The 27,185-nt window shown below is 43.3% G+C and overlaps 1 protein-coding gene across 4 annotated transcripts; it reads right to left on the bottom strand.

Moving 5' to 3' along the window:
• Nucleotides 1–679: 679 nt before the first annotated feature.
• Nucleotides 680–25,988, bottom strand: tab1 (TGF-beta activated kinase 1/MAP3K7 binding protein 1). 4 transcript variants are annotated; one of them, XM_030734596.1, is made up of 11 exons: nt 25,924–25,988; nt 23,085–23,215; nt 22,150–22,303; nt 21,073–21,168; nt 20,437–20,575; nt 15,065–15,181; nt 13,702–13,813; nt 12,117–12,261; nt 11,629–11,842; nt 3,655–3,808; nt 680–1,682 (listed from the first exon to the last, which is right to left on the bottom strand). In XM_030734596.1, exons 1-11 carry the CDS (start codon nt 25,954–25,956, stop codon nt 1,457–1,459), a joined length of 1,521 nt encoding a protein of 506 aa, XP_030590456.1. In that variant the 5' UTR covers nt 25,957–25,988; the 3' UTR covers nt 680–1,456. The 4 variants fall into 4 exon arrangements, with proteins under 4 accessions (XP_030590456.1, XP_030590535.1, XP_030590615.1 ...); XM_030734675.1 differs by having other exon boundaries at nt 680–1,679; XM_030734755.1 differs by having other exon boundaries at nt 23,085–23,218; nt 25,924–25,976.
• Nucleotides 25,989–27,185: the final 1,197 nt, after the last annotated feature.

Below are 27,185 nucleotides of genomic sequence, written 5' to 3'. Positions count from 1 at the left end.
TTACACAGTGTCACAACTTACTTGGAATATGTACATATGACAGACAAAAAGCATAATATTGTCTATGGAATCAGATAACTGTCAAACAGGTGTGTGCACAATTCTAACATTCGTAAATGAGAAATTGTGCAGATTAGGATTGTTTTTCTGTGAGTACAAATCTACAACCTGTGAGTGCAAAGTCTTGTGAATACAGCTCTAATTTCTGTGACTATGAACTCCTCCATTCTGTGTGGACACGAATCCAAGTTTGTGGGTACGAGTAGAAAAGTGTTGAAATGACGTCACAGGGCAGAGTAATGATCCGCCATTAAACCAAACACAGCATGCTCCAGTTCAGGTGACACATGTATCCAGTATTTATATAATACATTAAGAAAAAAATGTACTATTTAAAGTAATACCTGAGCTTGTAGCTCCACACGGTCCACTGTCCTCAGCCATCTTTGAATTTGGAGCATGCTGTGTTTGGTTTAATGGCGGATCATTACTCTGCTCTGTGACGTCATTTCAACACTTTTCTACTCGTACCCACAAACTTGGATTCGTGTCCACACAGAAGGGAGGAGTTCATAGTCACAGAAATTAGAGTTGCATTCACAAGTCTTTGCACTCACAGGTTGTAGATTCGTACTCACAGAAAAACAATCCTAATCTGCACAATTTCTCAATTACGAATGTTAGAATTGTGCACACACCTTTTTGACAGTATTCTTACTCCATATATGTCCACTTTAAATCAAGCTGCTGAATACTAGTTACCATCACAGCTACAATGCTGGTAGCTGGTTAAAACTAATATAATGAACTCCCTAAAATCTTCTTACTTATGTTTAGACTTTTAACTGTTAATCCCTGAATTAAGAATAAACCTCTGGGACATGTAGAAATGACCATACAACCAAAAATATAACTATAGTGTGGCCACTCGTTACTAGTTAGCTATGGTCATAACTACCATACAAGCAGATCTTCTGGCTCTTTGAGGTTCATCTACTGATGAACTATTTGGGAAGAGTAAAGCCAACAGAATGCACTGATTAATCTGGTGATACTGTCATCACAAAAAAAGCATTCATTCATTCATTCCATTTTAAGGCCTTGCAGTATAACAACTCACAACTCCACAAACTCCCTGTTCCATGAGATTCACATTTTGTTTTGTTTTTTTACATCTGACAATCTGGATTACATTTATTCACTCATGATCCTTTGTCTATTACAGATGCGCAGACATCAATTTGGAGTGTGAAGTGACACCATTTTCTCAGCATTTCATTGTCTTTCCACCCCAGCTGATTGCCAAGTGTTGAAAAGTGCATCCCCATGCACCTTTAGGTCACTTATTTGTAGTTATGATACATTAACAGCATAATATTAGTCATCCCACCACTTCTAGAAATCTTTGTCCCTTTAAAAATCCATGTGCCTGCTTTGCCGCTATCCCCGGTCTGCCTCACTGTGGTCCCAGGCCTCCTTGGCTGCTCTGGCCATCTCCATGGTCGCTTCCCCACAGGCGGTAAAACTGACTGAAGTCCACGTACGGCGGGACCCTGCCCGTCTCGTCTGGCTGCGCGGCTTGACTCCCCCTCTGGCGGAACAGGCTTCCATCTCCTGAGCTGGAGCTGGAGCTCTGTGTCTGGGTGTTGGTGGACTGGAGAGTGGCCGTGGGGCTCTGACTGCTGGGGAGAGTGGAGAAGCAGAAGGAGGAGGAGAAAGGTGGGTAGTTGGAGAGGGTGAGGGGCGAGGAGGAGACAGGTATAAGGGTTGGAATAGAAGAGGAGGATGTGAAGCAACAAGAGGAGGGGAGGGGGCCCATGTCATGGGTGGAGAGACAAAGGAGAGAGGTGGATGAAGGGAGAGGACGTGGAGGACGAGGTGTGGTGGAAAGAGAAAAGAGGGAGGTGGAGGAGGGGAGAGGAGGAAGAGGGGAGAGGGGGAAAAGAGGGAGTTCACTTATGGGCTGTAGGATGTCGACGGAAGCTTGGCAGGTAGCTGGGTGAAGCGTGCTAAAGGAGTGGAAAAAGGAGAGGCAAGGACAGAGTGAAGGGTGCAGGATAGACAGTGGCAAATCAGGAACCAAGGGGAAGAGAAATACAGATGTGAGTCAGACAGCGAGTGACAGACGGGAGCAGAGTGGAAATCTTAGAGGAAGAAGAGCTGAAGAAACAATCCTGCAGGATGACTGTGCAATGGGAGGACAAAGGGAAAAAGAATGCACTTGCAGCAGTCCCAAGGCAGCAGGAACATTTAGAAAGTGCAGTTGCAGACAGAGAGCTATTCATGCTCAGTCATTTAATAAAAGGTGCTTTCAAGCAAGTGGTCCGACAAGGTAAATGCACATTTCAGGTATGGTAAGAGAGGCTGTCAATCATGCATTCCAATAAGTACATATATAATTAACATGGGCTATTAATGCACAATTACCACCGACACGCACAGCAAATGTCACATTCTGAACTTTAAAAAGTCTGAATTGAGACACAGGAAAGAGGGAAAAAAATGCAGTGTATGGAGTGGCCTCTGTGGTTTGACAGGTACAAGGCTGACATGAGCTTGTGTGAGAAAGAACACAACCCTCTAATTCAGGAGAATTAGGGCCAGTCCATATGTGCAGCAGAGGTACCAACGCATGAGACCCAAGAAGGAGGAGGAGGAGAAGAAAAACTGCTTCATCATGCTGCGTTACAGATGACGTCCATTATCAGGCGAAGTACTTTGTTGGCTAATCAAATAACTGCATAAATGCAAATTCCAACTAGATTCCTTTGGAAGATCAAGACAAGCTTCCAGATTTGTAAATGCTGTCTGTCAGTATTCCCAAACTGGGAATATCAGGGTGTTACTCACCCTGATATAATCCAGGATCCATATTTCTATATTCCGAGTCTGTATTTCATTCTCTCACTGGTACCTTGTACAACACTCCCCCGCCTATGCAACCCTTCTGTGTTGTTTCAACACAACTGTTTGTGGCCTGAATCCCTGCCAAGTCTCTTGAACCTGCAACTAGACCCAGCTGGGCCATACATCTCTGTGGCACAGCTTGTGGGGACAAGCATGCTCGTCCCTGTTAGTCAGCAGAGGAAGCAGGTCTGAGGACATTTAAGCAGCTTTTTGTAAACGGCTCAATTTTTGGGAAAAGCATTAACATGTTCCTGACAACACTAACATCTGAAAAGGAAAAAAAAAAAAAAAACAGCTGTGGAATGAAGTTGAATATTCAAATACTTTTCCCATCTGCACTTGTTATGTTCTGAATTTCAAGCCTGTGAAATGAACTGATGGGGAAGTGAAAAACATGCTTACACGTAAATAAACACAGAAGAGGAACACAAGGGGGGGGTGAAAGTCAAACTCACCTAAAATAAATATAGCAAGGGAGGGGGGGGACTTTTTGCTTATTTAAGAATAAAGCGCAATAAATTTAACAGTAGGGAGGATTAGGTGAAGGCAGAACAAAGCTCACACAAAGTACCCACCCCACAGCAGTGGAACAGTGGAGTTAAAATGAAGTTTATAAAGCAAAAAACACAACAGAAGTGGGTCAAAACAAAAAAACAAATGCACATCGGGCTAATTCAGAATACGCCCAGCAGGAGAAAGTAGGGCTAAACCCAGAGCGAGCAGAGATTCAAGAGAACATAAGCTTACCCTGGTGTGGGGGTGCCTTCCTCCAAAGTGGAGGCCGTGTTGGTTCCATTGGTCAGGGTGCTTTGTGAGGGCATGACCAGTGAGAGGGTGACACTGGTTTTACTGGTGCTCTGGCTGTTTGAGTAGGGCACAGACACGGGGTAGATACGACCACCTGAAAGAAGAAATAGAAAAAATAAAAGTTGAATCCTGTTCATTTCTGTCACAAGCCGGCGACAAAGAGGAGAGACAAAAACGGCCGTGTTGCCAATCATCATTTGATTTACCACAAAAGGAAAATAGCCGGAGGTGTCATTCCTGGGAGCTCAGGCCTACTTATGCCAAATGGTAGGCCCAACACAGATAACCCAAATCAACCGAACAACCCACTCCAACACTGAACCTCTGCAGGAAAGAGAAAAAAAAAAAAAATAGAGGGGCCGTGACACCCCCCATCATAAAGCCAAGGTCCTTGACCAAAGCGCCAGTCAATTTTCTGACCAGTAACTCAATAACTACGTGCTGCCAAAAAGAAAGATGAATGATTTAACCCTTTTCATCCTGATGTTGGCCATAAGCCACAATGCTATGTGTACTGGTACATCACCATCCACCAACCCAGCAACTCTGGAACCAATAGGAGCAACTGAAGAGAGACCACAGGACCATCAGCAGTACGCTACTAGTTTATGGGTGTACGACATAATGGGTCAGCAGTAACATTATCTGAGCCCTTAATATGGCAAATATCCAAGTTGTATGGCTGAAGAAACAAAACCCATTGTGTCAACCTTTGATTTGGGTTTTGCAATGACTTTAAAAATGTGAGGGGGGTTATGATCTGTATACATAACCAATGGAAACACTCCAGACCCCACATAAACAGAGCGCTACAGAGCCCACACCAGTGCCAATGCTTCTTTTTCAATAATAGTAGTTCAGTTGATGTTTATTAAACTTCTTTGAAAAGAAGCTTACTGGGCGATCTATTGCATCCTCATTCTCCTGTAAGAGCACAGCCCCAGCACCCACTTGGCTGGCATCCACTTGGAGTTTGAAAGTCCGGTCAAGACATGGCGCCAACACTGGAGCTTAGCAGAGTAACATTTTCACTCCCTCAAATGCGTCCTGGCACCTAGCAGTCCATACAAAATAAGCCCGGGCTTTAAACAGGTCTGTCAGTGGGGAAACTACTGATGCAAAGTTTTTACAGAACCCTCGAGAATATCCCACCATCCCCAAGAAGCACATCGGATCCTTCTTTTTCCCTGGATGCAGGAACTGTTGCTTTGTACTGGGCAAAACTGACCTTGGCCCACCACCTTTCCCAGGCAAGTCAGTGGCCCTGGCAAATTCACATTTTGCCAGGTTTATGGTTAACTGTGCCCATACCAGTCTTTAGAACAGGGCCCGTACATGCTGGACGTGCTCCTCCCAGGTGTTAGAGTAAACCACCACATTATCCAAATATAGTGCACACCCTGCCAAACCTGAGACCACCCAGAGCGATAAATGCAGCCATCTCTCGTGCTCACATGGTGAGTGGCATTTGCCCTTTCAAAAGATCAAATTCACTTATATATTTATTCTGCAACATATACTTAACTTCAGCTTCCAGTTGCCCTTTCTTCTCCTCTGAAACCCGATAAGATCTTTGCTTTATTGGGATAGTATCTTCTACATCCATGTCATGCTGTATGAGATGAGTTTGAGATGGAGCGTCAAAATAAACTTGGATAACTTCTAAGGAGTGTAAAAACTTCCTCACACTTCTCTGCATCTGAATGTGATACCAGGGCATCCAAGATCTGCAGTGTTTCTGATTTTTTCTGTCAACCTGTAACACCTCAGATGCCACCTCTATGTCCCCCCCAACTACAATCAGAGCTGTAGCTACAGTAATTGCAGCAGCAGCTCACCCTGGCTTTACAACTGAACTGTTGGAACCCCCTAAATTTCCAGAGAACCGTAGGGCTTCACAAGGTTTACATGACAGTTTTCTAGATTTCCTATAGCCAGGAGTTTCTATCAAGCGGTTTAGATCAGAGACCTAACGCACCGCTGTAAAGGGACCACTGTATTTTGCCAGAAATGGTGAAGAAGCAAGGGGCAAAAGCACAAGGACGCGATCTCCAGGACCTGTCATAAATCTTCATCCTTTCCTGTGAGCCCTCTAACCTCTCTCTAGCCCAGGGGTGGGCAACTCCAGGCCTCGAGGGCCGGTGTCCTGCAGGTTTTAGATGTGTCGCTGCTTCAACACACCTGAGTCAAATATAGAAGTCATTATCAGGACTCTGGAGAACTTGACTGCATACTGAGGAGGTAATTCAGCCATTTGATTCAGGTGTGTTGGATCAAGGACACATCTAAAACCTGCAGGACACCGGCCCTCGAGGCCTGGAATTGCCCACCCCTGCTCTAGCCATTTCACCTGTCTTATATAATTTAAACCTGAAGCCATTTATATGTTCAAGGTTTTGAGAAGGCTCTTCTGGCAACTACCCATCTTTCAAGAGGACAATGTACTTTGGGTCCAAACACCAGATCATTTGGACTGAAACCTGTGCTTTCTTGGACACCTTCCTGAGCAGCCATCAACAACTAGGGTAACCTTCCTCCCAGGCTCGCAGTAACTCAGTGCAGTAGGCACACAAAGATTTTAGTGTCTGGTGGAATATTTCCACTCTGAGCACAGAACACAGTAGACATGTTTGACATGCAGCAGTTTAAGCACCTGGACAGACAGACGAAAAGTAAAGTTGGAACCTTGATTAGGTCGAACATATTTGGAATTCCAAATATGGAGATGAACTGAGTCAAAGCCCTTACTACTGCCTTAGTCTTGATAGTATACAGCGGATAGGCAGATGGATATCTAGTCACCTGACACATCACTGTCAGTAAATAACAGTGTCCTGATTTTGACCGGGGAAGTGGACCTACACAGTCAATGATGAGATGTTCAAAAGTTTGATGTTAGGGCACAGGGGAGCTGGCTGATGCTGGCAACGCTAAATGCTCTGGTTCCACAATAACCCGTGAAGCATGGGTAGTAGCATGTGTAATGGCACAAACTGGAAAAGTATCAGGAGACCAGTTGGGAACTAGTGTTCATGCAGCTCATTGGGAGGGTATTTGTGCACTCCAAACCAGTGGGGTGAAAAGAGCAACCAGTGAACTGGCAGCCCACAGAGCCACGGAGGTGCTCCGGAGCTAAAAGCTCTACCCACGCTCACCGCCACCTAGACACCAAACAGCAAGAGTTCCCTACTGAAACTCAATGCTAAGCCCAACAGTGGATAGGTCCTCCAGCCCAAAATGACACCATAAATAACCCTTAGCTAGAGGCAAAGCAAACTGTCCTACCATAACTTACATCCCAAATGAGCCCCTACTTGTCACAAGCCGGCCCTCAGCCAGTGACAAAGAGGAGACACAAAAACGGTCATTATTTTATTTACCACAAAGCAAAATAACAAATATGAGGTAAGAGGAACAGACCAAGAGCCGGAGGCATCATTCCTAGGAGGGAAAAGAAAAGGATCGTTAGCTCAGGCCTACTTAATCCATAGGGTGGGCCCAACACAGGTGTAACCCAATCAGCCTAACGACCCACTCCACCACTGAACCTCTGCAGGAGAAAACCCTGCTGTTCAGCTGTTTCTGAAATGAAAATGAAATTCTCCTTGTTATTTATTATTTGGCTCTATTTGATATTCTAGGCTACAAATTGTAAAATCTCTGACTTCTTTTTCTAAAGGCTCAGATGCAGATTTAATCCTCTCGTATTTTAAGATCTTTTTTGAAGCCAAAATCTCTACTAGTTACACTTTCCATGGCAAACAGGTTTCTATCCATGTCTGAAAAACCAACCACAAAAAAGCCTATTCAGTCCGAAGCCAACTTACTTTTATTTTTTACTTTCATTGTGGTTCTAATTTTTTTTAACAGTTCTACTCAAAGATCAATTATGTATTTCTGGCCTGGAATCCAGTCCGAGTTAAAACTGTGTATCTTACAACTGTGATCCAATACAGTACATCTCTAAATCCTGATCGCATCTTATACACAAAAAACAGCTTTAGAAAGAAGTGGGACAAAATATTAACCCATCACTTCCTCATATAATACAATTACTGGTGCACTAGTGCCAAATTTTTATTAAAATAAATATTTGTTCTTTGATTAAGAAATGGTCGCTATGGAAGAACACCTGCAGAAGCACAGGAAGGACAAAGTATGCAAACAAGAACCCTGAATAATCTTGCTTTGAGGTGACTAGCCTGAGCCATGAGCCACTTCAGGCCACCTCATAGTGCTGCTTCTCACATGCAGGAGAGGAAAGTGAAAAGAAGTTAACTGACTTGAGGTGAAGTAGAAAAATAAACTCACACAGGGAAGTAAATTAGAGAGTTAATCATTTGAAGGGAAACATTAAAATTGAACAATAATGAACACACACACACACACTGCATTATTTTTAAAACAAGATGGCGCCGGTGAGGTCAGCAGCCGTCGTACCTGCTCCTACGCTTTGTTTGTTTATATTAGGTTTAGCTCTAATTTTGGACTTTATAATTCTGCCTGCTCTGTGTCATATCACGTATGACAGACAGACTCTTTTTAATATCAGAATACAGCACTCTGGCTGTATTCTGACACCTTTTTCTCCCGGCCCGACTTGGCCTCAGGAAATACTGCGTTTCCAGTGGGCCAGCTCAAACAAAGGACCCAGGTCACGGACAAGGCCCCGAGGGAAAAGAGCCGGCGTAAGAGAGAGGCTGAGGCGCAGAGCGCACCAAACGCCACTGCCGAGCATCCTGTTGGCTAATGTCCAGTCACTGGATAACAAGCTGGACGAACTCAGGGCCAGGATACAGTTTCAGAGGGACATAAGGGACTGCAACATCATCTGTCTCACGGAGACATGGCTGACCCCCCTCATACCGGACCACGCCGTACAGCCGTCGGAGTTCTTCAGTGTTCATCGCACGGACAGAACGAGTGAGTCTGGAAAATCAAGAGGAGGAGGTGTGTGCCTAATGATTAATAACAACTGGTGTGACAGTAGGAATGTTGTCCTTCTGAAACAATCATGTTCACCTAACCTGGAGCTCCTAACCCTGAAATGCCGTCCCCACTACCTGCCCCGCGAGTTCACTTCGGTCATCTTCAGCGCCGTCTATATTCCACCTCAGGCGGACACAAACACTGCACTATCCGAGCTACATGAGGCTATTTCCACCTATCAGGCTAACCAGCGTGATGCGGCTCTCATCGTAGCCGGGGACTTTAACAGTGCAAACTTGAAAAAGGTGATACCGGAATTGATTCAACACATCGACTGCCCCACCAGAGGAGAGAGGACCCTAGACCACTGCTACTCTCCATTCAAAGATGGCTACAAAGCAAAGCCTCTTCCGCCTTTTGGGAAGTCTGACCACACCTCTGTACTTCTCATGCCGAAATACAAACAACGGCTCAGGCAGGAACCCCCTGCTGTGAGAGAAGTGACACGGTGGTCTGATCAAACAGAGGCCGCTCTGCAGGGTGCGTTGGATTCAACCGACTGGGACATGTTTCGCAGCAGCGCGGGCGGAGACATCGAGGAGTTTATGGAAACTGTTGTGGGATTTATTGGGAAAGTTGTTGAAGACACTTCACTTAGGAGGACCATCAGGACTTTTCCCAACCAGAAGCCGTGGGTGGATAAATCTGTCCGCGACGCCCTGAGGTCCCGCACCGTTGCCTACAACTCCGGCCTCGCCTCTGGGAACATGGAGGACTACAAGGTTGCATCATACAACGTCCGCAGAGCGGTGAAAGAGGCTAAACATCGCTACGGCCGCAGACTGGAACAGCAACTACAACAGTCTGACTCCAGGGGACTGTGGCAGGGACTACGCACCATCACGGACTACAAAGCACCACACACACACCTGGTGAGTGCCGACGCTTCTCTGGCTGATGAACTCAACATCTTCTTTGCGCGCTTTGAGTCGGGAAGCCGACAGCCCGCTGCGCTCCCGGCCGGAGGGGCGGAGACACTCACTGTGACGGAGCGCGACGTGAGGAGGGCGTTTAGACGTGTAAACACCAGGAAAGCGGCTGGACCAGACGGTATTAATGGACGTGTCCTTAAGACCTGCGCTGACCAGCTGGCACCTGTGTTTACACTGATATTCAACCTCTCACTGAAACTGTGTGTGATTCCCACCTGCTTTAAAAAGTCCATCATAGTCCCTGTCCCAAAGAAACCACACCCCAGCAGCCCCAATGACTTCAGGCCCATAGCACTCACCTCTGTGGTGATGAAGTGTTTTGAGAGACTCATCAAGACATTCATCACCTCCTCACTGCCCACCACCCTCGACCCACTACAGTTTGCATACCGGCCAGACAGATCCACAGATGACGCCATATCCTTCCTCCTCCACAAGACCCTTTCACACATAGACACTGGTAAGGGGAACTATGTAAGAGTGCTGTTTGTAGATTACAGCTCAGCATTCAACACCATAGTTCCCTCCAGGCTGGTCTCTAAGCTGCTGGACCTGGGCCTGGGCCCATCCCTGTGCAGGTGGGTTCACAGCTTCCTGACCAGCAGACCACAGGTGGTACGAGTGGGTCACCTCACCTCATCCTCCCTCACCCTCAACACTGGATCCCCCCAAGGCTGTGTGCTCAGCCCTCTGCTGTACTCACTGTACACCCATGACTGCGAGGCCACGTCAGAGTCCAACATCATCATCAAGTTTGCTGACGACACTGCTGTTGTGGGACTAATCTCTCACAATGAGGAGACAGCCTACAGGAGAGAGGTCTCCCGCCTGGAGAACTGGTGCCAGGAGAACCACCTCCTGCTCAACGTCAGCAAAACAAAGGAACTGATCGTGGACTTCAGCAGGAAGCAGCAGAGGGACTACCATCCACTTGTCATCAGTGGTGCTGAGGTGGAAAGAGTGGACACTTTCAAATACCTGGGAGTGACCATCTCACAGGACCTGTCCTGGACTCATCACATAAACATCACTGTGAAGAAGGCCAGACAGCGTCTCTACCTCCTCAGGCGGCTGAGAGACTTCAAGCTCCCACTCAAGGTGCTCAGGAACTTTTACACCTGCACCATCGAGAGCATCATGCGTGGGAGCATCACCACCTGGATGGGAAACTGCACCAAGCAGGACTTCGGGGCCCTAAAAAGGGTGGTTCGTTCAGCTGAACGGACCATCAGAACCACCCTCCCCAACCTGCAGGACATTTACACCAAGCAGTGCAGGCTGAGGGCCATGAAGATCCTAAAACAGCCCAGCCACCCCGGACACTCTCTCTTCTCCCTGCTCCCATCAGGCCGGCGTTACCGCTGCCTGAGGACTAAGACTGAAAGTTTGAAGAAGAGTTTTTACCCACAAGCCATCCGTCTGCTCAACTCTGAGCCCTAACTGGACCATTATTGCACAATGTAAATATTATAATTTATAAAAGTGTGTATAGTGTATAGTATATAGAGTATAGAGTATAGTGTATAGTGTGAATTACTTTTTTTTTTATTTTTATTCTTCTTATTTATATGTGTGTGTATATATGGTTGCAGGTACAAAATACATTTCACTGTGCATTGTACTGTGTATAACTGTGCATGTGACAAATAAACACTATCTTAATCTTAATTTTAATCTTAATTTTTAAAAAAATGCCTTCTATGGGGTGGTTTTTTTCTTCTTCACTTATACAGATATTGTGATGACAAGAAAAACAAACCTTTTGCTCAACAATATGCAAATTGTTCCAACCTTAGCCCGACACCTTTGGCTAAAGTTGGGACCCTCTTGTCATAACCTTTTTTAAGGTGTTGCATGAATAATGCATCATAATGTGCCTAACTTCCTAAAGTTTTAAATGAGGAACGTTGTGTTGGTGTAGCCAGAACAGACGTCCACTCCTTAGACACCCTTTCCACGAGATGTGAATCAATCCCTAAATGCCATATCCTACCCTGCGTGGGTGTGAGCGCTGCATCGGCCAGTGGGTAGTTGAGCGTGCGGATGAGCAGGGTCATGTCTTCGTGTCGAGAACAGTAAGTTGCCCTCTGACGGCCGGACACGAAGACATCGTGGTGAAGCCGCTTGACTCGCTCGACCACAGACTGAGCCACCGCCTCCAGACTGGTCTGCTGGGCTAGTTCTGCTGCTACCATGGCAACAATTTCCTATAATAGACAGCGGGGTTATAGAAAGAAAGGTTAATGTAACAGTGGGAAAGAATTAGATCTAAAGACAGAAAAAGGAGCTCATCAGAATAAAGGAAACAGAATATGTGCAGAAAGGAAACAGCAACGGACACTCAAAAGTGGCCAAGAACACAAAACTTGAATGAAAGAAAATATTAATGAAAGGAGGTAAAAGGTAGAAGGTGATGAAAAACAAAAAAAAAGGAACAAATCAGCTGAGGTGAAAAGATCCCATCAGAATGAATCTTCTAACCTGATTGGCCTGTTCGGGACCGTGGGCGGACTCGAGGGCATTTATCAGACCCTCTGACATCAGCAACAAGAAGCCCGTGATGCCTTCCAAAGACTGGCCGCCATGAATCTCTGGCTCCGCAATGACTGGCTTTGCCTTGGCCGCACTGATGGTGAAGGAGGACAGACATGTCAGCAGTTAAAGTCATATCAGATGGATAAAAGGAAAGACAGTAAGAGTGAAGACTGGAAGAGATGCTGATGGAAGGTGACAGAGGAAGAACCTAAGATCAAAGAGACTTAAGTGCCCCTGACCTCTATATAATAAACCAGCTAATCTTATAGATCCAAAGAAGCGCTTACATGGTTCACATCAAATTTCCTGCACTCTCTTTGATGGCACAAAGGAGGAAATTCTATAAAGACTCTATTATGTGTTTTATTGAGGATCATAATTGAAATGATTCAAAGGTTTTTGATTCAGTTGGCCTCGACAGCAGACAAGAATATGAAAAGAAAAGTGTGTGTGCGCGCGTGTGTGTGTGGTGGGGCTGAGAGTGGAATTTCAAGAGGCTCACATGTGGCGAGGGAGAGGCCGGAACACTATCTGATCTGATAATAAAGATCATAATATGGGGACAGATTCCTATCCAGGCATCATTACACTACACACACACACACACACACACACACACACACTGGTGAATATGCACTTTTTACATCTATGTCTTCATTTGGTTCATTATATTTATTCCTGCTCCAACCCGAGTGTCAAAGAATAGCTTCCTTGGGATAAATGTGATTTATCAAATAGAATTCTATAAATGAAATGGATATGGTGAGACTGTGCTGGTCTTGTTCTGCTCAGTACTGTAGTACCACAGCGTGTAAAGGGGCTGGCATGGTTGTGCGTTGGTCCTACGCAGAGCTGGAAGCAAACTTAAATGTCACGCTGATTATGAATGCAATTTGCACGTGTTGACTGATCAGGCCCAGCTGAACCAAGTCTGTCCTCGTTTTGCTCTGCATCTGTAAAGTCAACAGACAGCCAATGTAGTGTGTCATGGGTAAAAATTGCAGCCTTATCTTGAGCTCGCTGTTAAAAGTCTGCCTAGTTGAAGCAAGACCACTAAATCTCAAAGGTTGCTAAGTTGGCAACAACAGGGTAAACTGAAGCGTGATGATCACTGCTGTACCGGAAACAGATGTCACACTCCCAGATGACACGTTTCCAGATTAAAAAAAAAATAATTAAAATATGTACACTCCTTCTGGAAGCAGCCATCATGGTCATGAAGAGGTGAACTTGGTCAGCAACAGCACTCAGGTAGGCTGTGGTGTTTAAACAATCCACCACCGGCATCAAGAAGCCCGAAGTGTGTCTAGAAAATATTCCCCAAACCATTACACCATCACCACCACCACCAGCCTGAACCCAGATACAACTTCAGAGATGCTCTTTTGCATAATTTGGCTATAACGAGTGAGTTGCTATTGCTTTCCTGATTCAGTATTTCTACATAGCCAGGTGTTTTAGTGTATTCTTTTTCCAAGTTTTATCATTTGATGAACTGACAAAACACCTATTTTGTGATTTTTGGCCTCACCCGAGCAGGTCAGTCTCGTTGTAGTTAAATTTGACTCGGTAGTCTCCAAGTCTCCTGGTGCTGCTCTGTCCCGCTATCTGGCCTGCTTGTCTTATACGAGCCGAATCCAAACCTGCGGGAGCAGAGGGAAAATGGAGACACACACAGGAGATGGTTTAGCAGATTTTTTTTTTGTTGTTGTTTTTTTTGAAGGGGAGGATGGAGCAAAAGCACAGAAATGATAAGTAGAAGCAGGAGGTGGGGATGGGAAGAGAGAGGGGTGCATATATGTGTTTGAGGCTGGATGAAAATGCGATGGGGGGGTAGAGGTCACCTTGGTCTGGGTAAATGGGATGACTGTCATTTTTTTTTTCAATCATTAAGAGAAGGACCTGAACAATGGAATAATAATGTGAATCCCAGCCAGAGACAAGAGAACAAAGAGAGGCAGAGCGCTCGGTCTGCTCTAATGGTGTGCTGTGAAATGCTGAAACCCCCCCCACAACAATGCAGCCATTTCCCCATTTTATCCATTACCAGGCCAGGCTGCAACACGTTGTTCTATCGGCAAAGCTAATTACGATGTATGTATTTTTTGTTATATCCACAACCCTCATTACTGGACCATTAGCCTGGCTGTCCACCATGGATGAATAACCCTGCATCGCTCTCTCTCTCTCTAATGGCTGTGTCTGTGTTGAGTTTTATATCAAGCACAACACGCGAGGAACGTAATGCAAGGTAAGGTGTGTCTGCTACCCGGCTAACATAATATTTTCCTGTACTAATGTGACAAAGATCAATTTCTGTCTATCACTCAGGACCAAAAACAACAACAGCAAAAAATGTATTAAAACAGAGTTGGAAAAAAAAAAGATAAACTCTGGCTGTATCTAAAACGCTCAATTTTGCTCAAAGTATCTGAACTCTGAGTGTCAAGTTCAAGCTTTATACACCCACACTGAGCAGATTCTAAATTTAGTTTCTACCAACTAATAAACACCAATAAACTCAGAGCTACAGTTTTCAAGAGAAGAGCTAGAGATGCTTATACATGCTCATCTTTCTTCTCCTTTTAGCTACTGCTATGCATTTTTCTTCTCACTTAGTAAGCCAGCCCTCGGTCGCTTGCATGCTCTTCAGAGCGCTGCTGCTGCACTGCTTACTAGGTCTTACAGATGGTCTCATTACTTATGTCCCTTCACTGGGTCCCAGTAGTGTTTGGGATCCAGTTTAAAATTCTCAACCTCACATACTGAGCATCAGCATCTTTTTTTTAGTGTTTGTTTTATATGAAATTTCTTGCATTGCTTTTATTTCTATTATTACACCAGTTTAACTTCAGGGCTATCTCTGCATGTATACACAGATCTATGCGTCTCACCCAGTGCAGCCAGTCTCTGCAGCTCGTCCTCGTTGTCAGTACTGTGCGGTCGACCGATCTGATGCACCTGGTTCTGGCCGTCGCTGCTGGACTTGCACAGCAGGACTCGGTTAGTACCTGGAACCAAAGCAAAACGTATTTAAAGTTAGCCTGAAATCAACAAGAGCTAAAACTGTTACTGGTAGATCTCAGCTCAGTGAAGGAGATGCAGTAAACTCTCTCTATAGCAGAAGTTCTTACTTGTCAACGTAGCACAAAACAATATTTTGCCAGGACTCTGACATACACAGCCGGTCTTTTTCAAGCACAGGCGCCTAATAATATTAGTGGCTCCTGTGATTTGTCTGCTTTAACCTCCTGAGTTATGAGCTCCTGCTTTAATTTCTTCTAGATATTTGTGATTAGATGGACCTGATATGTATGTAAACTAAGCTTCCTGTTCAAAGAGGAAGTTGTATTTTGTTACATGGTTGTTACATACTTTCATAATAATAAATAAATAAAGTCATCTGATAGGGACAACGAGTTTATTTTACAGAATAACACAACAAAGTCAACAACAAAGTATAAAACACTACTGAGCAGACTGAAGTATAAGGTGCAGCAAAGCCAAACTGTACTGTCCCCATATGTGGACGCAAGTTTTTAAGAGGTTCAGTTCAAATGCCAAAGGCTCTGCTCCTGGCACATGTAAATGGAAAGCAGCCATTATTGTTAGACTTTAACCTGTGTTCAACAAGTCCAAATGTCTGCCATTAACAAGGCCCATTACACCTGTGCCACCAATGTTTTCACTGACGCTCTCAGGTAAGAGTAACTCCGGGGCCTTTTGTAGACTATGTTTAATTGTGGTGGTTAGTGAGCTGAATTACACTGAAAGCTGATTTCAGCGTTTTGCCTGCCCTGTTTAAAAACATGACTATTAGTAGAGCAGCAGCATCAGGGCCACCCAATGGTCAATGTCCTCTAGTTGTGTGTTCCTTTCATAAGGAAAAAAAGCACTACATCAATAACCTTTCAGGACAGATACATTATTATTATTATTTACTTCCTGTAAAAAGCCCTTCTGTGTTTTCATGACTCACCAAAGCTAATGTTGACTGCTGGCTTAATTCATGTTCAGTTTTAATGAATTTTACTCAGAGTTGGCTCCAATCTAACTGACATCTGGTCAATGAAGTTGTTTTCCTGGCTGTACAACACGCGGCCCGTGCAGACTACATTAAAAGGTGGGATGTATCCACCTTCAGCTGATAGGCTGGAGAGGTAAGTCATCAGCTCTCCAACCAAATTGGCTTGGTCAACCATGGTGAATCCATAAATGCTACGGGTGAGTTGCACATACCTGCTACTCAATGCTAACATTACTATCTGTATAATTGCATTAAAAGTTATTCAACAGGCACCACAAACATGGTCAGAGGTCCAGTTCAGAGACTCAAATTAGCGCAGGGCAGGACTGGCAGACAGCGAGGTGCTAAAACAGCCATGCCCTTAATCATGCACAACTTTAATCTGTAACACAATTTAAGCAGATGGCTTATATAATATACACCCCCCGCCCCCATCTTGGAAAGGCTAAATAAGCAATGAAAACTGAAACCAGCTTTGTAAACAGGCTGTAACCATGTTTGTGTGCGTTTATGGGACTGTATTTATTATACAGGTACCAATAAACTAGAGCCTCAAGGTCCAACTTACATTTTTAATTTAACATTTTTCACCTTTATGACTAAAAAAAGTTTCTCAAACAAAAACAAGAAATAAATGTTAATGAACAAAAATACTGACTCTTCTTTTTCAACCCCTATTCATATTCATGAGACATTTGGGCCTCTAATTTCTGCACGCATTAATCATGCAGAGACTCTGATGTTGCTCTGAGGTTACTCACAGGTCCCACTTGCCATCAATTAACGAGCTAAGACACTGTGGTACTTTTAAAAAGCTAAATATTAATTATTTGCCTCCGCAGCCACACAAAAGCTGAGCAGGGAGAGATAAATGATTAATTCACTTTTATATTAATAGTTTGGGGCCACTGAGCCGAAGCATGGCGCAGTTCCACCCCTCCCAACCAAATTTTATGTTCCAAAAATGACTGCGGTTGTGTGCGTGCGCTGTTCACCTAATCTGCAGGTAAGGGCATCCAATCAGCCACATCACACCGGGAGGGGCCCCTGTCCCCTTCTATGTTAGTCAGGTAGTGCTGAGCTTAAATCTGATGTGTTAGTCACAAAACTGCATGTGTGTTAATCTGTAGAGAACAGCCACCCGTCTCTGATATTGAATGTTTATGTATCAGTGCCCTTCCCCCTTTTCCAAAACACTCCAACTTGCAGCTCAAACTCTGGGTTACATGACCTTAGCTGTCAAACACATTTCACATCAACACACAGCTGGGAGTGATTTTCAAGCACACTTGCTCCTATGTTTAAACCTCCCTAGGCCTCACGTGCTGTCAACTTTGAACTCTTGACCCCCGCCCCTCACACAAAGCACCAGAGAGGAGAATGGTCCTCCTTTCTACCATCTACTAATTACTACCCCCCCAATATTCTGTGCTGTGCCACGTCCTTGAAGACTAAAGAAAATGAAACTCAGAGGGAGAGTGAGGGGCTCTTTTTGCCCCCTAGCATCAAATCTGGAAGCCAAAAGAAAGAAGCGCTGCTTTTAAATGTTTTGGAAAACTGAGAGACTTTGCATGAGTAAAATGTATCCACTGGATTAGTGAACAAATCAACCAAAAATAAGAATATCCAGCATTCACATTTATGTGAAACAAAGCTCAACATGCAGCAGTGCGTGCCTTTGGCAGCAGCTTTGATCATTATTAAATTGAAATCCTTCAGGGAATCAGTCGCTCTTCAAAGCTGCTGCGCCTGTGTGGAAATCACTGCACCCTGCCGTCCCATTTGAACTTTCTCACAGTTAAGGCCCCAAAACGGCCTGCGGGTTTGTGTTTTTAAATATTAACGGCTTGCTTGTTTTCTGCTCTGAAGCTTAAAGTACACATGAACGCACACAATAAATCATGCAGGCAGAACAAGCTATTATAATCCTGGCCCTACAGCTGTTGTCTGCAGGAGCCTGACTTGGCAGCGGGGATTCAAAAATATTGACAGACATTGTAGATATGGTTTGAATTAAAAGAGTCAGTATCCTTCCATAACTCCATCTGTCTGTGGGTCACAGGGGACGCAGCATGTGGCAACGCATTCCTTGTTTGCTATAGAAATAAACGTTCTGGGCAGTATGGAGAGCACTTTTACTTTACAGGGTGCTCAAAGTTTTGTCCTTATGTATATACTGTAGCTCAGATACACAGCAGATATAACATACACTGTCAAAATGGTGTTTGGGACTTTTAAGAATTTCTTTGCTCCTTTTCCAGTGTGGAATTATGGCACAACATACAGCTTTAAGGACTTAAATTGAAAATGAATTTGAATTTGTTTTGGATGGTCTCTAATCCACACAGGGACAAAAGTACACATACACCCCTCCAGGAATATTTGGTTAAAAAGCCTTTAGCAAGTTGCACCTCGATGCTTTTAATTGCCGTCAACAAGCTTCTGGCATATTTGTCTGCGCTTCTTGGAAGGATCGGCAGAGTTCATTTAAACTTGCTGGTTTCCTGGCACAGACCGAGCTTTTAAGCACAGTCCACAAATTTTCAGGAGGGTTGAGGTCGGGGCTTTGAGAAGACCATTCCCCAGCTATAATGGGCTATTTCTAAACAACTGCATATTCCAGGATCATCAGTTCAAACAACTGCACATAAAGTACAAGTTATTCGGATGTGTCACCACTTTGCCGAGGTCTGGAAGAAGAACCAAACTGTCACCCTCAGTTGAGGGTTCAGGTTCAGGAGCAACCCAGTACCCACCAAGGTTCAAGCCTGCTATGAACTGGAAACTGCAGGAACACCAGTGCCACAGACCACAGTGTAGCGAGTTTTACATCACTGTGGACTGAAAGGGTGCCGGCCAAGAAGCCCCTGCTCCAAATTCGACACCTTTAAGTTCAGCTGAACGTTGCAGCTGCCCGCATGGACGAGCCAAATGCCTTCTGGATAAAAGATTTATGGTCAGACGAGATAAAGACTGAGTTATTCGGCCACTATGACATGAGGTACGCTTGGAGGAGTAAAGGACACTATACAAATATGATTTACAATAAGAATACTTTAAAGTGGGCCTATTATGCTCCTTTCTATTCTATTAAAGCTTTGTATGATTCACAGTTCAAAACAATCATAATTTATCCTCCACTAACAAACTGTTTTAGCTCCTCGGCTGCCCCACTCAGACAAAAAGTCTGAACAGCAGGTGGGTATGGTCTCACAGCCAGAGGTGCGTACCTGAGGTGTCTATATGAAGGATATTTGCTATCATTTACAGCACTGTGCCAAAGTCTGGAGCCAACCCTTGTATTTTGCTGGGAAAATGGGAAATAGGTGCAACGATGTACTGAAACATGTGCAATCATAAATGGGAAATAAAGTATATAAGGTGAAAACAGAGCCTGTAAAATTCAAATGAGCTTGAAACTCAATATTTGGTGTGACCACCTTCATTCTTCAGCACAGTCTGAACTCTCTTTGACAGCTTTCTTTGTCATTTCTTTGAGTAGTCTTCAGGAACAGTTCTCCAGGGTTCTCAAGGTCATTCAAAGCTCTTCTTTGGATGTTGGCTGCCTTTTGTTCTGTTCTCTGTCGAGATGATCCCCACCTGCTTCAATAATCTTGAGGTCCGGACTCTGTGGAGGCCAATCCATGACTGACAGCCTTCCACTGTGTGCTTTTCTATCCAGGTATGCTTTTACTGCAATGGCAGATTTTAGGATCACTGCCGTGCAGAAAAATGAAGCTGCTGCCGATCAGACGGTGGATCGAAATCTGACGATACTTTTCTGTATTCATAATTTCATCAGTTTTGACAAGATCCCCAACACCACTGGCTGAAATGCTGTGTCAAACTATGACAAAGCCTCAGACAATCCTCCAATCTTTAAAAAGCAAGGTATAGTTTGCTTCTGCCAGTGAACAAGTGCACGTCATAACTATATATAGACACTATACTTAATATTTAATGAGATCAAATATATACTCATGAATGTTAAAGTCTCTTGTTGCAGCAGCTGCCCAATAACGCAGGTTTTATACTGTAGAGATACCATGTAATTTCATACTGAAAGTGGCCAATAACCAAACACAAATCTGTGTGAAGCCTGACACCTACTGGTGAAGCGGCTTTCTGCTACCGGTTGCTCTTTTGGTGGCACTGCTGTCGACTGTTTTTGTTGCTAATTATCAAGTGCACTCAAACATTAAAGAGCAAATCCGAGCTTGTGCAAACATGCAAACTTACCAACGTTGGCAATGTAGAGCTTGTTATTGAGAATGAGCGCCACCACAGCCGTAGCACCTCCCGACACCTCCTGCTCTAGCTCCTTCAGCCGCTCCAGCATCTTCTGACTCTGAGGAGAAAGCTGGTGGAATGAAACATTCTGTTCGGCCGAGAGGCGAGAACAAGACGGAGAGGAAGAAGAAAATGAAGCAAGTGGGAAAGTAAGAAAAGGGGAAGAAGGAAATGAAGGAAAAAAAAAAAAGAGGGAATTAGACAAACACCAAAACACCAAGTGCAACCATAATGACTTCTCAGAACTGCCTAATCTAAGTTAAATACAGTATTATATGCTACAGGGGGAGTTACAAATACACTATAAATGTGGGACAGGAGTGGACTACCCCCCCCCGCACCACAGCACTTCAGTGGGTCTTTGCTGATCAGACCACAACCATCTCCAGCCTTCATTTTAATCTGAACCACACACCTGCCAGGTCTCCTCACTGAAACCAAGACAAGCTTATCTAATGAAAGAGAGTGATGAGCCCAATTAAAAAATAATAAGCTCCTTCTTCCATGGCTAAATATATTAACTCACATCAAAGCCTAAATCTATGGTTGCTATGGAAACCAAAACAGAACCCCAAGTGTTGGTACCTCGTTGTGCGGCAGGAGGTAGTTGGAGAGGTTAGCCTTCTCAGCCAGCGCGTCGTCTATGGTTTCAAAGTAGCTCTTCTCCACCACATCAAAGGCCTGCAGCAGCAACAGCAGCAGGCACAGTGTCACACGTGTGAGACTGAGTGTCACTACTGAACACTCAACAGCACTGAAATGTCAACTCAGTGTTTTCATCTCCCTCCAGAACATTAATCCTCCATTTATTTTATTAAATAAATGGAGGATTAATGAAGAGCGAGTTGCAATAATCTGAAGATCAGAGCACGTACTCAAACACCTGGGTCTATGTGCATGAATATGGTTCATTTCAGTTTACAGGTACTTCATGTTTATCTTTTTCTGATCTGACCGGCCCATAAATGCAGTGCACTGTTACGTTCCATTTTGTTTAAAGCACACAAAAAAAACACTTTAAGTCGCATTAAACGAGTATTAAAAAGTCAAATAGGAATTCCATATTAATTATGGTTTAATTAATATCCGTAAGTGGTTTTGTAATGAGGGGGGAAAATTCAAACTACAGGCTTAAGTAGTCAATATCTTAAAAGCAAGAATGAGATTTTTACACTTTTATTCATTTATTAAAATAATCACCACTGTTCCTTAAGGGAGGATTATTTTAATAAATGATAAGACTGGATTTTCTCCAGACTTGCTTAATGACATGTTTCAGAAACGCTGCTTTAGTAAAGCAGCCTTTACCCAGTCCATCTGAGTGTAGGTGATAATGAGCTTTTTGTTTTTCTTTCTGAAAATAAAGACTATTTTATAAAGCATTTACATTCTTGAAATACACTTTTAATGGCTTTTGAAAACCTTAATAAGTTAAATGTCACTTTATTTTTAAAATACCCCGACTGTAGTCTAAACATATAAAGATTCATCTATGAATTCGGTGTGTGGAGTGTTTTGAAGTCACCCGCTCTGCCCTGACAGGCTGCAAAAGTGAGCAAAAAAAAAAAAAACTGCTTGTTTCTAGACACGTTACACCAGCTGATTTCAAGTTACTGAACTGTTGAAACATGTAACACAAAACGCAGACACACAAGCGCAGACCTGCGTGAGGATCCTGCGGACGTCGCTGTCTGTGTGACCGGAGTTCAGCTGCCCCAGCAGCAGTTCAGCTGTTAGACACTGGGAAGCAAAATTGGCCACTCTGCTGCCATCATAACCGTTAAACACCCCGTACAGGAAACAGCCATCCTCACCTCTGGAAAAAAAAAACAAAACAACAAACACGACACGTGTGTTTCCAAAAAAACTGGATAAAAAGAACATCCTCTGTCCGTTACTCTCAGAGCTGTGGGATCGTTTGATGTCTTTTGGGTGTTTGTTGCAGTAACAACTGCACATGTGAGAACATCTGGATAAAAATGATTCATTTACACATCATCAGATAAGCTGAGTCTGCAGCCACGAGGTAAGCCTGTTCAACACATTTCTCTGGCAGAGCCTGCTGTTTGCTTTCATGGCCATACAATCAGTAATGACAACTGCATTACTGAGCTGTAACCCAACACCCCCATGTTCAGAATTCACTTTCATATAAGGGAGAAATACCAACTACTTATTTCTTTACTGCTTCAGTGACTCAAATATTACCAGTGCACATCTAAAAACTACATTTTTATGCGTTTCACTGATGTTTGTGTTTTTATAAAAGTCTACAGGTGGTAGCGGATGTTGTTTTTCTGCTAAATTAAATAAGAAACAGGTCAAGGTTTTACTATTTTGGCAAGAAACGCTGCAACAGACAAGATGTTTGAGCATAAATCTCAGTAAAGTTTTAAGTGGATGGCTGTTTGAGTCAGCAGGTTTCCAAACAACATTAGCAAGGACAAGGAAAACAAACACCCTCAAAGTGGATGAATTATGCATGTTTCCAGCTCTGTATTTTTAATCGTTGCACCCCAATAAAGTCGCTTTGTGTGCTTCACAGTTCAAAACATTGGTCTTTGTCTTTGGCCTCGGTGCAGTCTCGTCTCACCTACCTGAACCTGAGGTGTCCGTCCTCGTTGGGGTGGCTCTGAGTTCCTTTGCCATCAGGGCCGTAAACACAGTTGGGTGCTGTGCCAACCCCACACATCTGACACAGAGGCAGGTCATCCGTCCAGCTCTGATGCTGCTAAAGAAAGGCAACAACAACAAAAACTTACTCTACGTATAAAAATTGAATGGGAAAGCAATATTTGTTTAAAATAAAGGTTTAATTCACAACAGAAATTAATTTAAGTGTCATCACAAACATTTTGCTAAAATTCATGTTCATAAAGTTGCCATAACTGAGACACCAACCAGCTTTGTTATGTAAGGCTTCATTCACCCAAGCGTGATGGACATTTTTTCATTTATTAAATGCTCCAACAGGAAATTGCATACATTTCTGTCAGCTGCAGTAACAGACTCCTTATCTTGACTGCATGGGGGCCCACCATGCCTATGCGTGTCCTGTAGTCACCCTCTGAGCCAGAAAAAGATGTCATTCATGGGCAGGTGCTCCTATTTATATTATTATTTTCTGTTTTATGCTGAAAGTTACTCTTTAGCACATTTAATGTGTCACTGATTTTCATGCTACACTGTGTCATTAATTATTTAACAAAATTTAAACCAAAATGCAGAATTAGTGTGTGAAAAACCTAAGCACACCCTTACTTACACTGCTTCCACAGGAATTAAGAGGGTAATTAAGATCAGCAGCAAGTGAGCGCCTCTATAAAGGCTGATGTTTTTGCAGTTTGTAGGTCTGGAGCACTCGGGTGTGTATTAACACAAAGGAGGAACAACATCAGCGATGATCTTCGAGATGCAAGTGTTGCTGCCCGTCGGTCCGGCGAAGGCTTATAAGCTCATTTCCAAACAATTTGAAGTCCATCATTTGAAGTCCATGAGAAGGATTATTCACAAGACCTGGCGACATGGTGCCAGGACAACAATCTTTCCTTAAATAGCAGCAAGACTACGGAAATGACTGTTGATCCAAGGAGGAAGAGGGTGCAACACACACACCACTCTATACAGAGGTAGAGGTGGAACACCTTCAAATTCCTGGGCACTTACATTAGTGACGATCTCTCCTGGTCACACAGCACCACTCATCTGGTAAATAAGTCACATCTTGAATCTCTCTTGAAGTGCAAAACATTCACGACAGCTGCCAATCTTTCCAGGAGCGGACCTCTCTGCTAATTCAACCCAAGTGGCGAAAACCACACACAGCATATCCTCCTCAGACCTTATCTCTTCCTTAGTGGTCACAAAAAATTTAAATTGAAAGATCCTTTTTTTTCTCCCTCCCTCGGTTCTCAGGAGGATATCAGCACAAACACCTTAAACCAACTGTCAAATGTCAGATGTGAGGACGTCTGTCTGACAGCCCAAGCTTGGCTATGGGGGGGTCATGCAGCAAGACAATGATCCCATGCACACCAACAAATCTATAACAGAATGGCTGAAAAAGAAATTAATCAAGGTGGTAGGGCGGGTTGTCTACCAATTGGAGACGTCCCTGTCTCCTCCTGTACATGTGTCAAAGTATCCTTAGGAAAAAATACTGAGCCCTGACTCAACACCAATGCATCAATTTGAGTTTGAGTGTGTGTGAATGTTAGAGAGAAGCGCTTAGGTACAGATCAAAGCACCGTGTGAACGTGTGTGCAATTTGGTTGAATGAGACTTGTAATAGAAAGGCCCTGTGCAAGTCCCCTGCAATTTACTATTGTGGCAGTGGCCCAGTCAAAGTCCAGATCTGAACCTGACTGAAATGCTGTGGTGGGCCCTTAAAAGAGCTCTGCATAAATAAAATACCCACAAACCTAAATGAATTGAAGCAACATTATAAAGAAAAGTCATCTGCAATGAAGTGAGAGGCTGAAAGTCATACTGAAAAAAGTAACTTCAAGAACTGCTGCTAAAGGTACTTCTACAAACTACTGAATCACGGGGTGTACTTAGATTTCTACAGACTGCATTTTGGCTTAGTTATTGTTAAATAAATAATGGCACAGTGTAATATGTCATGTGCTGTTGTTGATCTGAGGTTGCACTTACCTAATTTGAAGTCCTGCTAATGACAATATTATTTATATTGCTTTATTTTCCTGATTGTAAAAGAGTAGAACTGAAAAAGGGCGTACTTCAGTGTTCCCCGTGACTGTAGCTGCCTTGCCTAAAGGCACTGTCTCTGCTGTGTGCGAGGATGTGGCACGATTAGAATCAAATGAATCGTTAAAGTCACTGAAACTGAATGTTACATCTGCAGAGTACAAAGGACCTAATTTTAGCGTGAATCCTTCATGCCCATCAGAGACCGAAAGTATCCTTGCGTGGGGCAAATAGGAAGCTGTCTCCTATAAAACTGTAAGTGTCCAGAGACCTGCCCACTCACAGAAACGATCGAGAAAATCAGTAAAAGCAAAGCACCTGAGCATTTAAACTCGAGGGCGATCGTTTGTGTTTGTTTACAGCTAATTAACCGTTTATGACACTTAAGTTAAGCTAATTCGCACAGTTTACCTGGGGGATGTGCCAGTGACTGCGAAAACAGCATCACTCATATTATTGCCTCCTCCTACTTCAAGTGATATCATCTCTCTTTACTGATTATATACGTGCCTACATACTAGTAATCTCATTTTTAAATCGGGTGCCTAGCTAACTGTTAGCAAAACACTTAATAAGCTCAACCACATTAGCAAGCACAGCCTGCAACGCACGAAACTAAACCATCGACGGCCACCACCGGGTAAAAAATTCAATATAGTATTCTTTAAGAGTCGAGAAACAGATAAAAAGTTACTGAGGGGAGCAAACTGCAGGCTTTTCACTTACGCTCTGCATTAAAGTCCTACGCTGCGCCGCCATGTTGAACGAAGCTCGTTGCGTTCACGATTCATCACAAAGGTAAAAAATCTTAGCTTCGAGGTCTTAAAGTCTGTTAATTGCCTTTGTGGGACGCAAGCTAAACGAAGGTAAAAAAAAAGTTGACAGCTAAATTCACCCTTACCAAATCGGATGGTAAATAATATACGGATATAAAACGTGACGCACAGGAAACGTTTTTATTTTCTTTTACATTTTTTCCCACATAATCATTGGCATAGTGTTTTTAGAACAGGATTCGCCATATAGTTCTTGTTTTCTTCTATCCGTCTCTCCTACTTATACCACATGCAAATGTACATCCCATTATCAGGGTCCTTCAAAGGATATTGTAGACATTCTCCGAAGATTTGAACTCGCTAATTTGCCTAATAGCTTAAAATCTGACAGCACCTGAAGGCAGCATACAACTATCGTGAGGTCGTTTTCTTTTTTATTTATTTTTAAGCTTTTTAGGCTTGTCATATAGTTTCAGAATACTTTTTGATTTATTACATGTATGAAATGTGAAAAATATATAATAATTAAACGACGGAAAAGAAAGGAACAAAAACTCATGGACTCTACTTCTGGTTTGTTGCTCGACCAGGTTTCTGTGACAACACTGCCACCTAATGTGTTCAACATGTACTGCAACGAACGGCTGCAGTTTATATGTATATTTGCAGTTTTATATATATATATATATATATATATATATATATATATATATATATATATATATATATTATAAATACGCAAGCTACGCATATATTCACTCGTGGTTACAATGAGTAACTACAAACATTTTTATATTAATATTTTGTGATTAGAATTTCGGAAATCATGACTGCAAAAACTGTTCCACTCCAACTTGCAGGTAAAACTCCTGCCACCAGAGGGAGCTGTTTCTTATAAATAGTGGATTTAACGTCTCAAAGGATGCCTGCTGCTGCTGACCATTTACAAGTTTGAAAAATAAATGCATAAACATTTCCTACACAAGGAAGCTCATCCCACGTGTCCTTTAACTTAAATTTAATTTTTGTTCGTTAAGCCACTCAACACTGACCTATGAATCATTCAGCCATGAAAAGGCGGAAGTATCTTTTTAAAGATACTTAAAAAAAACATTTTTTAAGTATCTTTTTAAATCGAAATTTTAATTTTTTTTGCACCACCAATTGATTCCCAAAGAGCTATTAGCTGAAAACTTGGCATATCTCAGCATG

This window comes from Archocentrus centrarchus, chromosome 1 (assembly GCF_007364275.1).
Source record: "Archocentrus centrarchus isolate MPI-CPG fArcCen1 chromosome 1, fArcCen1, whole genome shotgun sequence".
NCBI lineage: Eukaryota > Metazoa > Chordata > Actinopteri > Cichliformes > Cichlidae > Archocentrus > Archocentrus centrarchus.
The sequence above is the reverse complement of the archived record's forward strand: the minus strand, read 5'-3'. Positions and strand labels throughout refer to the sequence as shown.

Coding starts and splice junctions, on each gene's coding strand:
- tab1 (XM_030734755.1), bottom strand. CDS start 25,956: ATGGCGGCGCAGCGTAGGACTTTAATGCAGAGC. Junction 20,576..21,072: donor ACCTCCTGCCGCACAACGAG/GTACCAACACTT, acceptor TCGGCCGAACAG/AATGTTTCATTCCACCAGCT. Junction 11,843..12,116: donor GTCCCGAACAGGCCAATCAG/GTTAGAAGATTC, acceptor TGTCTATTATAG/GAAATTGTTGCCATGGTAGC.